The sequence below is a fragment of the Cyrtonyx montezumae genome, unplaced genomic scaffold (genome assembly GCF_038088225.1).
Source record: "Cyrtonyx montezumae isolate F1298 unplaced genomic scaffold, pur_monq_1.0 scaffold_58, whole genome shotgun sequence".
Classification (NCBI taxonomy): Eukaryota; Metazoa; Chordata; class Aves; order Galliformes; family Odontophoridae; genus Cyrtonyx; species Cyrtonyx montezumae.
In genome coordinates this window covers 50,763-72,874 of record NW_027072065.1, presented here as the reverse complement: position 1 = coordinate 72,874, position 22,112 = coordinate 50,763, and the positions used below count along the sequence as shown (strand labels likewise).

At 38.0% G+C, this 22,112-nt stretch overlaps 1 protein-coding gene across 2 annotated transcripts; it reads right to left on the bottom strand.

Annotated features, from left to right (window-relative positions):
• Positions 1-2,252: 2,252 nt before the first annotated feature.
• BRCA1 (BRCA1 DNA repair associated) lies at positions 2,253-21,772 on the bottom strand. Of its 2 annotated transcripts, XM_065749106.1 has the most exons (21): positions 21,652-21,772; positions 20,651-20,750; positions 18,882-18,935; positions 18,161-18,241; positions 17,231-17,319; positions 16,995-17,140; positions 16,227-16,335; positions 15,271-15,316; positions 14,905-15,017; positions 11,107-14,430; positions 10,377-10,462; positions 9,456-9,630; positions 8,383-8,708; positions 7,110-7,197; positions 6,192-6,269; positions 5,910-5,950; positions 5,187-5,270; positions 4,736-4,790; positions 4,318-4,391; positions 3,896-3,956; positions 2,253-2,846 (listed from the first exon to the last, which is right to left on the bottom strand). In XM_065749106.1, exons 2-21 carry the CDS (start codon positions 20,728-20,730, stop codon positions 2,743-2,745), a joined length of 5,214 nt encoding a protein of 1,737 aa, XP_065605178.1. In that variant the 5' UTR covers positions 20,731-20,750; positions 21,652-21,772; the 3' UTR covers positions 2,253-2,742. The 2 variants fall into 2 exon arrangements, with proteins under 2 accessions (XP_065605178.1, XP_065605176.1); XM_065749104.1 differs by lacking the exons at positions 6,192-6,269; positions 15,271-15,316; positions 16,227-16,335; ... (4 more) ...; positions 20,651-20,750; positions 21,652-21,772 and having other exon boundaries at positions 14,905-15,162.
• Between the last annotated feature and the right edge of the window lie 340 nt (positions 21,773-22,112).

Sequence of the window (22,112 nt, the reverse complement as noted above, 5' to 3'; positions counted from 1 at the left end):
TGTTTCTCCACTGGCTTGACTGACTATAAAGAATAGTTGGCCTCCCACAGTGGTTCATTTAAACAGACTTCTCAAAGGAAAGTCTCTCCCTTCCTCTCCATCTCTAAAAAGGAACAAGCACACTAAAACAGGAAAACAAAATCAAAAGAAGTAGAGGATAGATAGATAGATAGATAGACAGACAGACAGACAGACAGATAGATAGATAGATAGATAGATAGATGAAAAGAAGAGCCACAGACAGGAGAGACCAAACAAAGCCACTGCTGGGTCCCTGCTCCTGCATGGTCAACCAGCAGCCTGCCTGTGAGCAATTAGAGGGACTTCTTTTATATATATATATATAAGAATAGATGGAAGAAGAGGATGAATGTGTTTTCTGTATTTTTCCTTTGGGAATCTGTCTATGTGGCAACAGGTACTTTTCCCACAGATAATACTCTTTTATAACTGTACATGTAATTGGAGCACTTTTAGGCCTCTTTAGCTGAACCCTGATGGTCTGCTCCTGACTGGTGGGTCTGGGTGAATGTTCTCTTCCAGTTAACCACCTTCTGCATCAGTACAGACAGATCCTTTATTTCCAGAGCTACTGCTGGACAGGTAAGTCAAAGGTTCTTAACACCACCAAGCAAAACAGAAGCCCTTCCAATTCTTCCAAATAGTGCCAAGCCTAGCAAGGAGCTGAGAGCAATCCCCAGCCCCACGGTGCTGATAACAGGCTTCCAGCCAGGGAGAGACACTTGGCTCTTGTTTTGCAAAGGCTGCTGAGTTATCTCACGTGCTGAGAAAAGTGCATTTATGTAAATTGGCCTCATTCACAACAGCACCATTGTCTGCAGCCGCTGAGTTCAGGCTGCCTGAGCTAATTAGCATGGAGAAATCAGCATTCTTGTTGCACCGCTGGTGTCACCGAGGAAAGAGGGACAGGCTGCCAAGCAGCTTCCCAGAGCTGTGTCTCTGTGCCAGAGTAAGGAGACTCCTCTCAGCTTTTGTGCAGAGCTTTGTGGGTATACATCCCCAACAGGACACACGAACTTCTGCATACTGGGAGCAAGCAGGTCAGAGTGAGTTGATGCAGCACCTGGGACATGGCAGAGCTGGTGGTAAATGCTTGGCCCAGGTCTGCAGCAAGCAACACAAACAGGGAGCCTCCTAGCCCTTCTTTTCCCCATCACACAGTTCAGCTGACAACCCAGCTATTCAGCCTGCTGGAGCCTGCCCAAATATTTTTCTCTTTTACCCTAGCTACATTCTGCTTATTTAGAGATAAAGAGATCCCAAAAGCTTTGATAAAGCTGCCCAGCACCTGCATAGGCTTCTTATAGGCAAGGTCACCAGAAAAGCACATTTGCATGCCCCTTTCTACTTTCTAGGTAAAATGAAAACAGGAAGAAAACTTCTCTTTCTTATTTTAGAGAAGCTCCTGGAGCAAGGGGAACATGGAGAGCCCCCAAAGTCCCCTGCTAAGCAGGCAGCTTTTTCCTATGTGCATCTAAATCACAGATACTGATGTCAGAATGTAATGCTGCTCTCAACTGTGACCAGAACTATGAATCAAGTGAAAGCTAACAGATCATTTGAGAAAGAACTTTCTAGTTCAGGGTGTGCATCAGAGGCAGGAGAAGTGCACACAGGAGATATTGTGGTTCCAGCAGTGACGTTGCTTTGCTCTTCAGTTCAGTTTTCAGAGCCTCTCATGGATTTACGAAGCTCTTATCCCTGTTTTATCAGTGAACTGACATAGTTTATGTAAGTTTCCAAGACAATCTAGCAACGTTCAAGAACCAAACAATTATCTGAGCTTAGCTGTAATTTTTTTATATTATTTTTAAATAACTTTACAAAAACAGGTTCTGAAATACAGAACTATTTTTGAAGTTGAACTGTTTGTAAACAAAAGCAATATATTTCCTTTGCAGTCTCATTCTGCAGACAGGGACTATTAGATTCTTACAGAGCATATTGTAAGTCACTAGGATACTAAAGTACATCTGTTTATTATCTCTTCATAGTTGCCACATGCACTTCTCAAAAATAAGACCAACAAAGACCACTGGCATAGGCTTGTTGTTTCAAGAATTGTTTTGTATTAAGAATCAAGTACAAGTTGTAAAGGTCGTTTGTGTGGTCACACAGTTTAAACTGATATAAAAGCATCCTAACAATAAGAGTTCTGTTTATAGTTTTCAGAACAGCTGTAGTCCGTGGCCCAAGATCATCCATGCACTGGTAATCACTAAATAGTTTCTTTGTATTGATACATACACTGAATAAGGATATTTGTATATTTAGGCAAAGTGAAAATATGGAGATTATTCAGGAATGCAAGTGCATTTTAATTCAACCTGAGCCCAGTATTACTCTTGAAGATAAGTATTCCTCCAGGATGTCCTTAAATATATAGGCAGGAACTGGGTGGGATGGTAAATAATGCATCGCTGTGAGGAGGCCATGTTCTAGATTTTTTTTTCCCTAGTCAGGTTCTAACTTCTTTGATTTATTTTACGTGAGTTTTAAAGGACTATTTTGAGCTTAGAAATGCTAATCTTCAAAGAACAAGATGGCAACAAAGATGATAACTGCATCTTTTTGTAGTAATGTTACTTAAGTATTTTTATTATTAATATAAATGTATTTACTAACTCTGAAACAAAGAATACTACAAGCACATAATTCCTACATGTTGCATCAGTACTGATGAGAACTCCCATGTAACTGAAAAAGAACTGCAGGTCAGTCTTAAGACACAAGGTAAGCATCCAACTCCTGACACTCAAAGCAAGCAACACTGTCCAACACCCACTCTCGAGTCACCACTGCAACGTTGTTCTTCCGCTGGATCGCTGCGAGACAAAAGACACACAGCATAAAACTGTTACAAATTAGGCAAAGCGAGTTTAAAGTGAGCTTACTGACATCTTTCACTTTGAACTATTCACTTTGGCACCTTAAAGGCCTTGGTAAAAAGCAAGATTTTAAAACAGGAATGTGGCATTACTATTTCTTTTAACAATGCAAGAAGTATCACTGTTTCATAAAGAATAGATACTCAGCAAGTGGCCTGGCAGGAAATTTGGAACAACACAGAATAAACACTAAAAATCAGAGACTGCAGTCCTTATTACCCTTTAGTTTAGGACCTCAGTGACAGAGATTCAGTTCCTGTCCACTCAGGCATACCAACTACATGATTTCAATAAGAGAAACAACACAAAAATTACTGAGGTGCTCCCAGACTACTACTTGATGTTTCAGGGTCTTCCTAATTTTCTCATTTTCCCAGTGACACTGAAACTGCTGTTGTCTTTGCAACATTACTTTCCTGCTCCATTGTTTTGTCGCTCACTTGCATTCATTCATCTCACAACTCCTACCATCTGATTTAAGAGTAAGTCTGAAACACTTTCAAAAACTCATTGTTTCTTCTGGAGCCTCTTCACTCCAGATATCGATTAATGCTTGTTAACTGTACATTCTTTCCAGATCAAGAGAATGCTGTCCCATCCGAGACTTTCTACCGGAGCTTATTAGTCTTCTGAGTGCATGCTTCTCCACTTTTTATAAACTTTTTGCAGTCAGAAAGGTTTCTGTAAAGTTGATGACATACGCAGGACAACTGAGCCTACAGCATATATACAACAACAGGACCACATTTACATATCACTACAAGTCGTGATACTGCCTGCTAGACTGTCTTCTAAGACTGATTCTTGAAAATAACATAGCTTATCCTTCCAGGCTTCTTTTAAGACCTATCTTTGCCTTCAGAAGTAGTAGCATTTTACTTCCATTCATCTACAAACCTCTCTGATATTTAACTATTAAAAACACTGAGGTGATAAAGACACACAATATGTAGCATGAAACAATCCATGACAATAAGTAGTTTTACCTTCATAACTTGTGCCTTCCATCCAAGCATCTGGCTGCACAACAACAACAGCTGTGGAATTCTAGGATTCCAAGATAAGAAAATAAAAATGCTACTGTTATCTCTTTTTTTAAATGATTCTCTCACCTATCATCAGTGAGTAGTAAGAGTGGTAACTGGGCTGACTCTTTTTCATCCCTTAGGAGGTGGTGGATGGTTATTTTCCCCCATTATTTTTCCTCCAGGAATGCTGTACTTGAAGGCTTCTAGAACTGGAAAGTGAGACTCCGTGCGGATTTCCATAGAGATTAGTTACCTGGTCAGCACAGAATACTGGGATTCATCTTTGACAAACCCACGAAGGCCACGTAACCTTTCAACACATACATTAATTAACACGGTGAATGATCTGTAGCTAAGCACAACATTCCTTTAACACTTACTACTTTGTGGGTGAACAGATGAAGTTGTTTCACTACAGAGGCACCACAAAGCTCCACTATCCATTCTAAATGCCCTGGGGGAGTGGGAAAGAAAAAAAAAGACAGATAAACTTTTTTACTACAATGCTCTACAGAAGGAAGGATAAATTAGATAAAAGGCCTGATTTGAAGTACAGGAGAACTGACAAAGCATTTTTCTGGTACACCTGCTGAGGGCATCCAAAATGAGAATGCTGTCTCTGTTCTATCCATATCTCAAATAGATATTTTGAAAGGATCAGGGTAAAGGAGGAACAAGAGCATTCAAGAGATCAAACGTAAAACTCTGATGGATGCATAAAGTCTTCTTTAACTTTTTTATATTTTACATAAATATTTTAATGCTGAGAGTTTATTCAGTTACACCAAAATTACATACCTGTAGTCATATCAGTGAAAGGTCCATAGCAGCAGATCTCAAAGTCTTTGAAAATCTGAAAAATGAGAAATGTGTTAACAGAGTAGACATAGGGTATATTTACAGGACATGCTGGTTTCACTGCACTTCCAGGACCAGTCACTGTTCCGTGGTCCAGCCACTGTTTCGCAAAGTGTAACCAAAGCTTTTTGTGTGAGATTCTTTTCTTTCGCAAGTTATAAAAGAAAAATAATAATAATAATCAGGCTTGTGCTGTCCTATATTGATACTATAAAAAGATAACATTCACTCTAAGCACTGAAAGTCATTTTTATACGTGAAAGGTGAGCTCTATCAGTGGCACTGCTCAACTCAATACATAAGAAACTGGAAAACACTCCAGATAGGCAAGCTACAATGTATCTTGAACAGTCATGGTCAGTCAGGATTTTCTTCCCTGAAATGCTCGTACCTTTTTAGTCAGAGATTGCCTAGACCTCTTAGGACCCTGGTGGTTTCTGCCATTGATTACATCTCCTTTAACTTCAAAGTTCTCCTGGAACAAAACATAAACAATCTAAAGGCAGAGATTGAGAACACTTTCAGAACAGTCAGTAGGCATTTCTGCCTGTTAGATACACGTAAAACCCGTACTCTGTCACTAATACAGCATTCCCCAAAAATCTGTACTTGAAGAAAAAATTAAAACCCCAACCACTACCCAGAAACACATTCACACACACACACAAAAATTCCCATTAAATGATGCCATAATAAATGACATTTCTTCTATGAAATGTATTGAATACTAGAACAAGAAGTTTTCAGTAGTTGTCTTCTACAAAGTTTAACAAAAAATAAAAATGAATAAGGCATGTGTATAGTTATATTCCAACACTATTAGCTTAGAAACAGATCTTTTCCTCCATACTATAATTCATCAACATCGACTGGTACAGTTATTAAGAAAATGCCTATAAGCTGTTCCAAAAATAAGAAATTCATTATGTATTCAGTAACAATGAATGCCTATAATTGAAACATGACTTCTGGTAAAAACTAGAACTTCAGTTTTCAGAGGTGACTTTTCAAGTATTAAATGCCTAGTCAACATTTGAGCTTACCAATAGCTTCATCAGTGCTAAAACATAATTTACATATTTGACATTTGACTCAAGATAAAAAATAAACCTACCTCCTCCAGTATCCTGCCTTCTTTTAAAGACTGAATTATCCCTAAACAAAAAGAACAGGACAGGACAATCACTTTATCCAGCAAAATTTGATAGCAAGCAGCTCAGATTTAAATTACAAGAGAAAGAAGCTTGATCTTACTGTTGTGTTATTTTGAATATGCTGACATATTTATTTATCTTTTCTGACCTTGAATATGTGTTCATTCTATTTTGAACAAGAGAAGAGTACATTCGTAGTAGAAGAGTAGAGAATACCTTTTTCCAAAGTAAGTTATACTCACACTGGTAACTAACAACCCATTTTCTTCCTGCAATACCCAGAAAATACTTCAATGTCCGTTCACATACCAGCTCCTTATCTGCAGAACAAACGAAAACAAACCAATCTTTCAGTTTTGCCACTAGTGAAAAGCAACTCAGATAGTTTGCACCTAAAAGCAAAAGAATCTTGCTAAGTAAGGCAAGGGAAATATCAAGAAAGATCAGAAGATCAGAAAAGGCTCAGAAATTCTAGAACCTTTTTTAGCTAGTGAGTAAAGATAAAAGGCAAAGAAAGCCATGAATACTGTCACAACACAGGACACTAACTGAGGATTCAGTGCCTAATGTTAGCACAAGCATTCATATAACTGGCCGTCTAAGCTCCTCTTCTGCTGTATTGAGATGGGTACAACTTTCAGAAGGCAGATCTCCATCCTATCTCCATTTCTATGAAGGCAGAACAATGTAGCTCTCCAAAACAATATGGTCATGCTGCTTATGATAAACTTCTCGAAGAAAAGTACAAAAACCATTGCACTGAAGAATAATGGGATTTTCTAACTCCCTTTCTATATTTGTTTGTAAAAGCAATAAAGGCTCACAAAAGGGACTGCATCCAAACATGAGCCATTCAGAAGTGCTTCTATGACAGAACATAGTACACCCACATTCAGATTTGGCTCAAAATATTTTCTCTACCAATTTTTTTAAAGCACACGAGGAAACAAAACATCCCCCACGGTTTCTGTGAAATGGAACTGCAGATTTGTACGCCCAAATGTAAATAAGCAAACAAAAAAATTATGAACAGCTTCTCCTCTGACTTATTTCAATTTATTGCTGAACCATCCAAAAACGCTCATTGGTTAGTTATTAGTCTAGAGTTTACTTTTTTACTTGTATAAATATGGGGTTTGTTCACATAAAACCCAACAAACCTGTTTTCATTATGACATGGGTTGTTCCATCAGTAATGTGATTAGAGAAAGTGCTCTGAGTTTTTCTGGCAAACTTCTGGACCATCAGCTGAAAAGCAGTCAGAAAATCAACAGCTAGTAAAACACGTTAAAAGAAAACAACACTAAATACCTCCAGTTCATAGGAAAATAAAGTAGTTACTTTCCATTAATGGTCTTTATTTGTATTGGTACACAATGTGTATTCCTGCTAAAGACCTAATAAAGTCACTTATTTTGGTGCCAATCATCAAGCTAAAGAACTCTCAATTGGTAGTTTACAAATAAAAAAAACATAGCCTCCAGGAAACGTTTTGTAGAAATAGTTTTAAGCTATTTACTGATAGTCACGAGATATATGAAGGATCAGTAACTAGCACTAATGTTTCTGCAAAATTCCATTCTCATCCTGCTTCATCCAGATGACGACAAGATTCAAGAAATGCTAAGCAGAGAAGACTAGTATCTTTGCCAGCATTATTAGCAATTTAGAATCCATTCATTACAGAAATCCTCTCTAAGGACTATAATTTGGCTAAAGAAGCAGCTGAGAATAAGCTAATTTAAGTTTCAGAGTAACTTGTGTATGATTAAATCGTCAGCAGCTTTTACAGTAAAATTTAACAGATTTAAATACGTTCTAATATACATAAAGCATCCAAAGGTACTTTTTCCTCAGTTATAGCTGCTATGCATACTATTAGCAGAGCTTAAACCTAACAAAAGCATCTACCTTTTTTTTCTTTTAAATGTAAGTTAGAACGTTCCCTAACAGCCAAACAATATTTAACAAAAATCTGTATAGTTAAATTTTTAGTAATTACTAATAACAATTTTATTTCTGAAAAGACTACTGACAAATATAAAGATGTAGGAAAGCCATTTTCCCCACTGTTCTCTGCAGTAGCAGTCATCAAACCGCCAAATGCTATAAGTAAACACTGAGAGAAGGGCAGACTACTTCACCCCTTGTGATTACTTCTTAAGCCAGGTAAATTTTAGAAAAAAACAACAACAACAACAAACCTGTATGCTTCTTTCAGTAACTGAGAATTAATTCCAAAAGCTGACTGAATTATAACAAGTTTAAACTGCGTTTCGGAATTGAGGAATAAATGACTGCATTTAAACAACATGATATTTATAAAGCTGACAAGTAGATTTTTATGATCTTTGTACATATCTCACTATAGATATTTTTAGAAGAGCAGGCATAATTAACAGCAAATCACTAAACATTCCAAAATATATATACCTGTTCACTTTGATTCAGACCAGATGCCACAATTAACATTCCTGTCCTGTAAGTCGCACCGGATCTTGCAGTATTTTCTTTCCCAGATGCATTGGGCAGTACAGGTATAGGAAAACATACACTTCTCTCTGATTTATATACTTGAACATTGTTTTTGTTATCACTCTGAGCTACAGCAGAGCTATTTGTTGCTTCTGCAGTTTGAGAGTGAGGATGCTTTACAGAGGAGGAAGAGCTATTTGGACTCCCAGGCACATCTCCATGGAGAACCAGTAAAGCAGATGCTTCACTTAGCTTGGTCCTAGAGTCATGCTCAGACATATTTTCTAGAGGAAAAGAAAAATTAAACCTTGAAATAATTTCATGTTTCTTTAAGTCACAGTGCAAAGTTGTTGCATCACCTTTTAAGTTCACATGCTGGAGTCATTTCCTATGCTTATTTGTTTAGAATTTCAGATACCGTCTTTTACAAAATCAAGATTTTTGGTTAACATATCAGGTAGCTAGGGTAGGGTATCAAACAGGCTAATAGCAAAACTGCACTAGTTAGTGTATTACACTAAATACCACATTACCATATCTGTGTTCACAAGCAGTAGAAAGGTATTAACTTGGCAGCTGGAATACACCTGTAATTTGTGACAAACTGTCAATAACTCTAATCAATTTAGGCTTTTATGAACCAGAAATCTATATTCTAGCATAGAGAAAAGTAAAACTGCATTGTATTAATTTTCTACTCTGAAGTAAGCTAATCATTAAATTTGATGAATTAATTTGCAAACAATCTATTTATAGTTATCTATAATAGTTTTGCTTACTGGGTTTAGTGATGCCACGTTTCAAAATCTGTTCTATGAATTGGCAGAATATTCTTAAACTGCAGTAAAGTTCATGCAGTTCAACAGCCTTATTAACCGCGTGTGGATTAAAGACTAGCCAACTAGACTCTAGGTGTTAATTACACTGTTAATGATCACAAGATCAGATAGCACCACTGTAATAATCATACACAGTAAAAGCATGATAAGTCTCTAAACAGCTTTGAATTACAGGTTTTCTTTGCTATTTACCCATTTCTTGTCTCATCTGCTCCATTCCAAGTGTTCCTCCACTACTTGAACGTGGCAGTTCTTTACATATGGGCAATACCTCAGTGTCCCGACTTCCATGCTGGTTTAGCACTGCTTCAAGTACAGCCATTTCTTGTTGTAGCTTTTGTAGGTTATTTTGCATAGCATTCTTCTGCTGCAAGTGATACACAGTTGTGCCAATGTTAACAAACTCAGATTTAAGCAGCAAAATTATTTTTTTCAAGTATTTTGTTAGATATCAGTATAATTTTGAATCACTTGTTACATGCTCAAAATGCAGCTGTAGTGCTTTTAATGTAACAAATAATGAACAGATGTTGAACCAAAAGAGTATAATTTTTAAGAAGAGATACTGTGCTAGATAGACTTTTCAATAGACAGTGCTTTTTAAATCTTACATATGTATTATTCTGTAATATTCTGATATTTAATGCTTTTTCAATCTTTACCTTCAGAAGGTAAAGACTCCATGCCTCTAAACACAAGGACTGGATCTGCTGGTCTACATTATCATCAATTATTGTAAGTCATCATAAATAAAGACTTCAAATTTAGGAAATTCTAAGGCTTGCAGCATTAATCAAGTATGGAGACTTATAAACAAGTATATTCCACAATTAAACACTGTAATCAATATCACTTAAGTTATATCCATTAGAATGTAACGTCACCATGGAAAACAAATTAGGAAAAATAATGGCATAGAAGTAGCTCTACAGTTCTTGATCAATTACGCTTTGCTATGGTTATGAATTTAACCCAGCTGTACAAAGACTCATGCTGAAAGTTGTTTCCCACTGCACCAACTTTGCAGCTTTTGCTTATATCCTAGAATATATATTAGCCAATTACACTGGAAATGTACATAAACTACTCCTGGAATGCTGTGCATAAACTCACCTGTGTAGAAAGAATTTCACCCTGAGAAAATGGTTCATGTGAATCCTCTACACAACTTGTTTCACTGTTGTATCCAGATGCTTCACCTTGGAGGAAAGAAAATCCAAGAAAATCAAAACACCACTATCCACAATTTCTCTTGCCACACAGCCCTCTTATCCAACTGTTAATCATAAAGATAAAATGATAAGGTTGGAAAAGACTCAAGTGAGAAGCAAAGATCTAGTGAACATTTCAAAGAATACCATGTCACAGGTATGGCAAAATAAACAGTAGTCAAGGTAAATGTTTTTAAATACTTTTTAAAGAACTCTCCTTACCATTAAGTTATAAAAATGTAAAAAGTACTTCAGAATTTTACAGCCAATTTCATTAAACGTTCCATCTGCAGTAATAGCTTAGGTATACTCTATGAGATCCCACCGATAGACTCAAGCAACACCATTGCAATATCAATGCTAGTATTTCCACTCAAAAATTAACTCCCATCAGACTCTATCTGTCCTCTGGTGCTCAGTTTTTGTTCAGAGAAAAAACAAACAGAATTTTACAACGTTAATTTTCAGGAAATCAGTCACTGTGGGCTGATTTTTTGTTTTCTTCTGTTTGACCGTTCACAACTGATAGGCTACTTTACAAAAGCAAGCACACAAATACAAAGTTCCCATGCTAACATCAAGAACCCAATTATATTACTAACACAGCTGCAGAGAAAAATCTTGGTTTGTACCTAGGTTTGTTCCCATGTTTGTAGTTTCTCGGTACTCATCTACGGAGTTATTTTCTCTTCTATTCAGCCCTCCACTGCAACTCTGATGAAGAGCTTCTTTACTCTTATTTACATTGCCCACTTGTGTTAAAGTTTTCTTCAGCTCCTGTGCTCCATCAACTGATTCTTCAGACATGTTGGACTGTGAAGAGAATAAGTCCACAGAGCATTCTGACTCCTGGGTTGGTGAAACACACTCATTACTTAGGGCAGCTTCAAGTGTTTTCTGCTTGCTGTCTTCATTAAGATGTTCACTGCAAGGCAGCAGGCTGGGATTTGCTGAAGACTGTACCACAGATGTCACCTGCTTTTTGATCTGCAAAGGTGTGCTTACTGATTTGCCAAATATTAATTCCTGAAAACATGGTAAACTTTCACCCTCACTAGATTCCTCATCTGAAGATTGCAGTTTCCGTGCTCTCCTCCGAGACCTTTGAATACCTTCAGATCCTGGCTTACAGCTAACAACTGTATCATTTACTTCTTTAACGAGGGCAGCACCACTTCTTTTTACAAATACAGCAGAAGTGTCTTTCCTATTAGTTACACAAAAGCTGGCATTCTCTTCAGTATCATTGTCAGAGCACAGTAAGCCATCAGGGGTTTCGGACAGATCTGAAAAATCACTGTGGCCTTTAAGAGATTCTTCTAGTGCCTCTCTAACTAAACAATCAGAAAACCCTGTGCTGAGAGTTTGGATTACTTGCTCATCACTGCCCTTTTCCAGTCTTCTCTCTCTTTTGCCACTTTTTTTTTCAGTGACTTTGCAGTTGAACTCAGCTGAATTTTGTTGACAAGCTGTAGGACAAACCATTGGGCTGGGCTGAACATGTTGCATTGGTCCTTTGCCATCAACTTCAGCCTTTTCTACTTGATTGCTTTCTGAACTGAAGTATGTTTCATAGACTGTGCTCACGTCTGTCCTTTGGAAAGCATGCTCTTCTGTATTACTCTGATCATTCTGACTTCTATTGCTTCTGAGTGGATCCTGTCTCAGATTGTTTTCTAACCCTACGTCAGTTGACAATGTCTTTTCACATCCCTGTTCTCCCTTTTGCGGTCCATTTCTGCTTTCATCCCTAGCTGCACACATTCTTACTGGTGCCACCAGATTCCCATTATTTGCAACCTTTGAAAGATCATGATGCTCCACAGCGTGCACACATTCAGCATTGCTGACAAAGCATGACACAGGACTAACACAAGCAGATATGCAGGTCTTAAAGTTCTCACAAACACTACTCAAATTTTCAGCAATTGTTTTCTCTTCTGCTAAGTTTTCTGTCTTTAAATACTTACTATGACTTTTTTCTACCTGACATGATGTATTTAATTTTTCAGTTGCAACATCATCTGTGGTACATGCCTTCATGGGTGTAGGATAAAGGCTAAATGACTGCCGTTTTGAACTCCTTAAAATATTTCGCAGGTAGTCCATGTCTAACTCACTGTCTTCAGCTTCCACGGTCAATTCTGAAGCACTTTTAGCCATCAGTGACTTTTCAATTCTAAAGTCCTCTGGAACATTCTGCAAACAGCATCCTTTGTCCTGAGAAAAAGTAGTACACAATCCAGTCTTCTTCTCTTCAGTCAGGTTGGAAACAGTGCGCACAACAGTCTTTGAAGGAGGTATTTCACCTTCTTGAGAACCTGCATTAGGTAAAGGGAAACTCAAATTTGAATGCTGACAAGAAGATGTAGGATTGAAGAGACTTCTGCTTTTGTCTGTATTAGATGAATTCTTTGGACTAATCCGTATTTCATTGGCTTCCAGATCAGCACCATTCAGATCAGTGAGTGACATGTAACTCAGTAGATCCTGCTGCTTCCTAAGGTCTTTGCACTGGGAGTTGTGAACTAACACATTCTTTTCAACTCCAAAGAAAGATCCTTCTGGGCCACTGTCAGAATTTCTTGCTTCCTTAATTATCCTCATTTTTCCTGTTTCTTTTGTAATTTCTTCAGAAAGTAGCTGAAGCCTCCTGCTGCGTCTTACTTGTCTTTGCTCACAATCAACTTTGCTTGGTTCTTCTCTGCTTAGATAACTACCAATCAGTGGCTCAGCTGAATCAAAGGAATCTGGGTTTCTACCCACTACTAAGTGTATAGCACACCTGGTTCTAGCTGAATGTCTGCGCCCTTTTGCTGCAGAACTTGTACTCTCACTGTTCTTCTGATCAGAGTTACTAACTTCCAGCTGTCCATCAGAGTGTTTGCTTGTCACTTTCTCAGTATCATGTTTCCATTTTAATCCTCCTTCCTTGAATTCTGCTAGCGTACTACCCTTTCTTTTTTCAAGGCGGGGATTTTCCTTTACAGCAGAATTTTCATCATATTTTTTCTTCTCGGTATCTCCAAAGCTGGAGTTAATACTCTGAGGGCACCTATTTGCCTCTTCTAGATCTTTCTTCTTGATGAAGTCTTCAGGCTGAAGGACACAGGCAGGCTTCCTTTTTCGTTTCAGTCTGTCTTTTCTGGAATTATTCAAACTCTCCTCTTCAGCAGCCATATCCTCCTTTTTTGAAGCAGGCAAAATCTCTCTCCTAATAACAGAGGGATTTGATTTCCTCTCTCTCTCGTATGTTTTCCCAAATATTTTGTCTTTGATGCTATATGTTGTTTGTTTTGTCCATCTCTTGTTTTCTTCAACCACTGCAACTTCCTCAGAATCTAATATAGGGTTGGTCTTCTCTGAAATACACGAATCAGATAAAGAAATATCTCCTTCACCTGAGGCATTAATTGCTTCAGCAGGATCATTCTGGGATGAACTGGAAGATTGAATCTCATCACTTTTTGAAAACCATTCATTAACTTTCTGAATGCTTTCCTTCAGTCTCTTCCTAGAGACCTCCCGTAGGGTTGGACAGTGAGGCATCTTTGGCTGGAGTAGACTCTCCAGAGGATGTTCTTTTTCAGGTAAAGAATCATTCACTGGTTCATACACTTCTACATCTTCCACGCTTGGCACACAAATTTCTTTTTTTTTTATTTTATCCAGTCTCCCTTCTGAGCTATCTTCTAAGTCAAGCCATTGGTTTTTACTACTGTACAGAGTTTCCTCCGCATCCATTTCTTCTGCATTCTTAGAGAAAGACGTGCCATCATTCTTTAAGGGACTCGCATTACCTATTCCATCACACTGCACTGTAAGTAGGTCTGCATCAAAAACATTCGAAGAAGAACTCTGGCTCTCAATTGTATTTACTTGATCAGATTTGTCATGTTCAGTGGTGCTCAGCATGCTTTTCTTGCTCGAAGTTTCCTTCAATAAATCAGTTTCACCTGAAGATTTAAGTGTTATAAATTATTAAGCCCTATTTTAAATGCATGAGAACAATGACAAGGTTAATAGCGCTTTTTTTTTAAAGTTTATTTTGTAATAAGTGTTCTTGTTTCTCTCTAAAATGGGATGTTATGCTGCACAAGCCTCACTCAAGAGAAAAGTAAAAGCATCAAATTACCAATGAAATACATTCATCCAACTCCTTACATGAATCACTAGATAATTCTCTCAACTTATGTTATGGAGGATAATATAACGGCTTATGTAGAACAAAAATAGTTTTGCACTTTGATCAAGTTAGTTTTTTTCCTTGTTTCTCTGCACAAAATATCTACATCACCGTATGTTCCACATGCATTGTCTTATATTACAAAGTTACTAGCTGTAGGCATCAATAGAACTACAGAATCCAGTACTTCAAGAACATATTTAATAACACAAAATCATTTTTGTCGCTAAAATAATAAACATACCTACGACATCTGGTAGAATTATTTCTTCAGCACCCAGCTTGGGGGGCTGTGTATTGTAAGAATTTTCATTCTTCTCAGGACTCTTAGGTTCTTCTAGCTCTTTATGTTCTAACCTGTTGGGAAGGTTTATGAAGGAAAACAAACGAACAATAAAACCAACTACTTTCATTACAGAGTTAACTACAATTTGATGTAATAGGAGCCTGTATTTAATTTTCTCCTTCTTGTTCTTGGAAATAGCTTTTGGAGAAATCAGGCTGCTGAGTACAGACAATCATGTACAATTAACCCTCACTACAACTCAATTAAGAATGCTGAACTGTTATCCTAAAAAAAAATACAAATTCCTCAATAACCTTTACTTACCCAGTATTGCTTGCCCGTATAAGAAGCTCTTCAGAAGAATCAGTGCCTAAAAACAAGTTGGCTGTTACTCTCCTTTGGAATCATTCAGAGAAAGATTTTTCACAGATTCAGTTTTTATCATCACAGTCACAGGCATGCTTAGTTCTTTAGAGGTAGATGTTTCCAAATTTTATCAGACAAGATCAAGTTCAATTGACTTAATTATTACAATTTCTATGAACAAATACATAGCTCCAGTATAAAGTTCTATTATCACTTCCATGAGATGATGTTTTTAAGTAAAATAAATACCAGTAACGCAGTGCACAGGAGATCTGATTTCCAAATTTATACAGAAACAGATGCCAGCATTTAGAATTTAAAACTGGAAGTCAGAGCAATACACCTAAAATCCTTTGCTTGATATTGGGATAAACAAAAAGGAGGAAAACAAAACAAAACAATCAAGATAATGAATACTATCTGTTAGAATGAGCGCTTGCTATGTTGAGAGAACATGGAAAGAAGCAGAAAAACAACAACCACGCACTGCATGTATATCATTTCTTGCAGCACTCAGCATTAGATAAAAAGGGAGATCTGAAAAGCCAGAATAAGCAGAAATGAAATATTTCCTCAGATCTCATATATATTTATTGAATGCAGCCTTAAGCACTAGCAAACAAGCCTCAGTCTATAGAAAAGAGCAGTGATCATTAGTAATAAATAGCATTTTACTTCTGTAATTATCTTCTCTGGATCTTGTAAACTGAGCCTTAATTTTTTCCTATAATATAATAAACCATGTAAAAAGTACCTAGATCTAATAGCTTTGGTAAATCTATTTAGTCTACTTAATCTCCTTTGTCTGCACTTTTGGTTTCAAAGAGAAGTCAGTACTTAAAAAGACTTTGAATTTCAATCACCTTCCAGTACTTTGCAAGTGCATAAGCTCAAAACGTACGTATAGCTCTTACCAAGCTCTATAAGTATACCCTTTTCAATCCCACATTTCTGTTTTTTGCTTCTTAGGGAACACTCTTTGACCATGTTCTCTGTCAGCTGTGGATTCACATTAGCTTCCTGCTAAGGAAAGAAAGAAAGAAATAGTTATTAACAACAGTAGGTTATTAAAAAAGTTGTAATTACTCAAACTACATGGGGCAGGGGCAATATGAATGAACTAAGAGAAAGTAAACGGACAGCGTCCATATAAAAAGCCAATATATGTAATTTATCATGTTGGTATCAGGAATGGAATCTATTACAAACTCCTCCAAAGATGCAATCATTAACAGTTTTATCATACTTAATATCCTATTTGGTATCAGGCAGATGAAATAAAGATTAATAATGCATCATGAACAGACTTATACTGGGAAGCTGGGGAGGAACTTTTTATAAGGGCAGGTAGCAACAGGATGAGAGGAAGTGGTTTTAAATTGGAAGAGGGCAGTCTTAGGAGAAAATTCTTTACTGTGAAGATAATGAGACACCGGAACAGGTTGCCCAATAAGGTTGCTTTGATCAATCTGGTCTAGAGGGAGTTGTCAAGCTTAAGTTATTTTCTCTAAATAACACTTTAAAGACAGAAATATTTAATGGTCTTGTCTAGACTAATATTCAAGCTAAACAGGGATCTGAGAACAAACCAAAATCTCACATCCCACTCGTCTACACATACGGATATATTCCGAATTAAAAAAACTGAGCAATTAAAAAACACATTGCATTGAAAAAGTCACCAAGGTATAGCTGTCTTGTCCATTTTCTTTAGCAGTTCTTTTCCTGTTTCTGAAACCCTTACTCTGGATGACAGAACTGTTATTACAGAGGAGCTCAGAAGTAGCAGCTTCTATGGATGTTTTTGGAAAGCGATGACTGCTTAAAACTAAAGAGAAGAAAAAGATACAAACATATTTTCTTACACTTGGCATGACAATACATATTACCTATTCTGGTAAATAAATGTGATACTTACATTTTACTCCGGTATCAAGCTCAAATGCACTGATAGCTTCCAACAATCCTTCAATTAGCTGCTTAAATCTGGAATTTTCTTTGAGACTTCTGAAATAACACCACCAAACAGATGTTAAGAGAAATGTATGGTTAAACTTTCAGCAGTACTCCTAGAATTTATACTGAACAAAGGAGCAAAACTGCAAAGCGGCAGATTCAACAATGAAAAACTGCTGCCAAGTAATACAACTCCCTAAAACGGCCCACTGCTGGAATTAAAACATTAACACAAAGGGAAATTGTCATAATACTTTTCTTCACATACATCTAGCACAAAGAAACTATTAACAATGACCGAACAATAATACAGTCTATGCTTGATAGAACTTAATTGCTAGTAGCAGTATCTTCACTTCCAATTACTTCAAACATAAAAAAAAAAAAACCTACATCAAGGTAAGGCACTAAAGAATTACTCCTTAAAATCTGACAGTTAATTCAGTCAAATTTTTTTTTTCAGTTCTCTGCTGCAATATTATTAAGACACATAACGCTATAATGTGATGGAAAGTATAGCAATAATATGAGGGTAGCAAAGTCTTTAGCTGCAGCAAATGAGGATAAGCCCAAATGTAGACACAGTGGACTAAGAAAAAAAGGAAGAAAACTTGCCTACCTTTGGAAGGCCCCAGGTAGGCAGGGATCTCCAGCAAGATACCCTTGCCTCTACTGGCAACCCTTAAATGAGGTCTGGGAAGGGGTGGATCTTGGCTCCACTCCTTCCAGTCTCTCAGGTACTGCATACACCTGAGCTCCTCTAGGTTAGCCCTGTCTTCCCACCAGGTGCTCAATCACTTTTTCAAGCCACGACTTAGCATTTCCACTAGAAGGCAATAATTTCTTTAAAGAAAACTTCTCATCCCCAAGTGCACTTGAAAAGATGCATTACCTCTTGGTGACTTCAGTCTTACACAGAGGACACTGTATGAGACCATTTTTCCTTTTGCTGAGGAGTTTAAACATACAGAATCTAGAAAAAAGAATAACAATGTTCCACTTAGTAGAAATTCTTCATTATTACACTTTAGTCTGGAGAAAAGGAGGCTCAGAGGAGACCTTATTGCACTCTACCACTTCCTGAAGGGGGGTTGTGGTGAGGAGGGGGTGGGCCTCTTCTCCCTGATAAATAATGACAGGAAGAGAGGGAATGGCCACAAGTTGCGCCGGGAAAGATTTAGATTAGACCTGAGGAAACATTTTTTCTCTGAAAGAGTGGTCAGGCACTGGAATGGCCTGCCTAGGGAGGTGGGTGAGGCACCATCCCTAGCGCTGTTCAAGAAGCGTTTAGATGAGGTGCTAATGGATTTGATTTAGTAGTTCAGTGGGTAGGGATGGTGATAGGAGGATGGTTGGACTAGATGATCTTGTAGGTCCTTTCCAACCTAATGAACCTATGAACACCTCTGCTCTTGTTCTAATGTTAAGAATTAATTGCTCTACTTTGACATACCTGTACAACTGCAATTATTTCAGAATGGACTTTTCCCCTTTAAAAGTTATATACATTAGGTTAGGAAAACACAATATACATCATAAGCAGTGAAGAGAAGTATACATGGAGAATAAGAACAGATTGACTAGGCATTGTGATTTCAAGTTGGTACACCTACCTGCAGAATATGTGATCACATTTTGTTGAAACTGGCTCTTTTATCACATCCAAACTACAGAAAGAAAAATTAAAAAGGAAAACATAAAACATAACTTCTGTGTTCTTGCTTAAAAATTGCAACAATACAAAATCCATAAATACAGTCATTTTTATGAACTTTAAAAAAAAATTTTAAAAAGTCACTCTGGTGAGGAGAAATACACATTTGATCATTTCCCATTTGAGAACCAAGGACAATATCAAACATTGTCATTATATGTAACAGATGTTATCAACCACTCCCCAATCTCACATAGAGGTCACATTTTCTAGATATACCATTCAGCAAAGGAGGAAACTCAGTGCTGGAGCACTAACAGATTCTTTTTCAACACTGACCTCCTGTGTCAAGAGCAAAGGACAGTGTAAAGCAGAGGTTCAGTAGTCCACTGGACTCCTACTACATTTGTATGAACCAAATGTACAGATATATTAATATGAATAATATTTAGGTTGTCTCCCCCAACTTTTTCTACTCTAAACCCATTCAAATCTAGTATAAAGTTGAATATTAATTTTCACACTATATTAGGGCTTAAAAAAATATTCACTTGCTGACCTCACCTTAAAGCATAACCTACCTTGAAAACATACTAAAAAGATATGATCTTAGGCTTATGCTATGTTACCAGCTGTAGTTACAATAGAAGGTTCTCCTAAGTTTCATAGACCAGTATGTATATGAAGCAGTTTCCCTGTGACTGTTCTGTCTACAACTCAGCAATATGTAAATAGTTTATATAATGATTCCAATTAAAAGGATACAAAATCCTAACTTGGATAAAACCAACAAGCAAAATATAACATTACTACTGCAGAACAGCCTAACTTGTTGGCTTACTTTTGCCATTAGGCAATTACAAGCGTCAAAACTAGCTTCAGCATCTCTTTTGTATGCATTATTCATTCAAACTCATTCAGGCATGTTTTGGAACATTTTAATATTTTAATTTGCTCTAATTAAAAAAAGAAAAAAAAGGAACATTATACCTTTATGCATAAATAAAGCAGATGAAGAAAATGGTTTCAGTTTTAGCTCCTGTAAAGTTGTTTTTTTAAGTCAATTAATAGACAAGCTAACCATTTAATGGCAACATCTACTGCTGCCTCTTCAGAAGAGTTTGGATGCAAGGTCTTTAGTTTTGTTTTTCTTTTTTTATAGACAGTCTATGTTTTCTACTCTGTGGGTCTGTAGATATTACCATCAAGAAGGCAATTATTTTGCTTCTCCAAAGGCAAAAAAAGTAAATTTCAAACGTATCTAAAGATTAAAGGACTTGAAAAACATTTTCCACCACAGAGAAAATAAACTGAAGCAATTTGGTTCAACAGATACAAAAATCTTTTAGAAGACTATCACGCATCCTAAATAGATAGGCCTGAACTTAAATCTATGCCATTTTAGCATTTTCTCTGCATTTAAAGAAACGAGAGCCATGCATAACTTTTAGAGACAAAAGACAAAGATCCAGACTGGCTTGCAAACAATGCTCTAATCAGCTCATTTTTTCCCCCACCTGGATAGAGCACTGATACTTCTAGGTTGTTATATATAATATTTACTAAAACACAAGAACTAAACGCACCTCCTGTCACACATTTACTCTTACCCATCAATGTATTTTGCTTTAAGAACACTATATGATACCTCATGAACACAGTATGGACAAAACATATTAGCAGAAAAGAAAAATAAAGATCACGTTAATTAATTATGTTAATTTCTACCAGATTGGACACTCCAAGTTCTTCTGCATAGCCAAAAGTACATTTTGCACATCTCCAATGGCAATCGCTGACAAGTCCATCCTTCAGACCCAAAAACACTCTACAAACAAACAAATAAAAAGTAACCAGCACTGTTTCTGATTTGTTGCACTCAGTGATCATGCTTTCTCCCTTGTAGCTTTCCTATGATACAGAAAGTTAGATGGGCCAACTGTATCCTGGGCTGCGACAACATAACGGTGGGTGAGAGAGGGGACTGTCTACTCTTTCCTCGTGAGGCCACATCAGCAGTGCTTCATCCAAGTCTGGGGATCCCAGCACAAGAAAGAAGCGGAACTATTCAAGCAGGTCTAGAGGAGACCACAAGATACTCAGAGTCTGGAACACCTCTCCTATAAATAGAGGCCAAAGAATCTAGGCTTGTTCAGCCTGGAGAAGAGAAGGCTGTGGGGAAACCTCACTGTGGCCTTCCAGTACTCTAAGGATGCTTACAAACACGAAGGAAGCAGACTTTTTGCATGGGCAGGTACCGGTAAGACAAGGCACAATGAGTTAGTATTTAGAGAAAAGATTTAGGTCAGTGAGGAAGTAATTATTTACTCAGAGGCAGTGAAGTGCTGGCACTGCTGCCCAGAAAGCTGTGGGTGCCCTATCCCCGGTGGTGCTCAAGGCCAGGCTGGATGGGGCCCTGAGCAGTCTGAACTGGTGTGGGGCACACAGCCCACGACAGGGTAGGTCGGGAGGGGGGGGGGGGGGGGGGGAAGGAAAGGGGAGCTGTAAAGTCCCTTCCAACCCAACCATTCTGTGATTCTTTCTTGAGCGAGGCTTACTCTGCACATTCAGTTAAAATCCACCCTGCCTCGTAGCCCGAAGCGAGCCAAATCAGGCTTATGGGAACGGCATTCAGCAGGAATTCAGGAAGTGAATGCACAATCATACCCGCGAGCTGAAGGAGCTTTCGAGGTAGATGTAGACACGAAGGAGGCAGCGGGAGCACTTACCCGAGGATCCTCGGGCACCGTCAACACCGAGCAGGAGAGGTCACCACCCATGCACAACGCACCGTTAAAACAAAGAGAAACGTTTTAGCCATCACGCGGCAGCGTCTCAAGGCTATACAGCAAAAAAAGACCCAGCGCTAGTAACCGGCTTGCCTCTACCGCGTTACGTTTAGCGCTCTTTTTGTCACTCCAGGAACCAGCTCACTAGAGAGCCAATCCTGCGCCCAGTTTGTATCACGTGCCCCAAGAGTCACCATTCTATTCGCTCTTTTTCTGGCGCGCGCCGCACTCCGTCGGGCCACAGTGTGGCGAAACAGGAAAGAATGTGTTTGATTGGCTGTACTGGACGGGAGGTGCTCCCGGAAGAGGAAGTGTATTGTGGGAGTTTCGGAAGTGCATGTCTGCTGGCACGGTGCCCGCCCACTCGCTTCCGGCCTCCCTGGCTGTGTTTATTGTTGTGG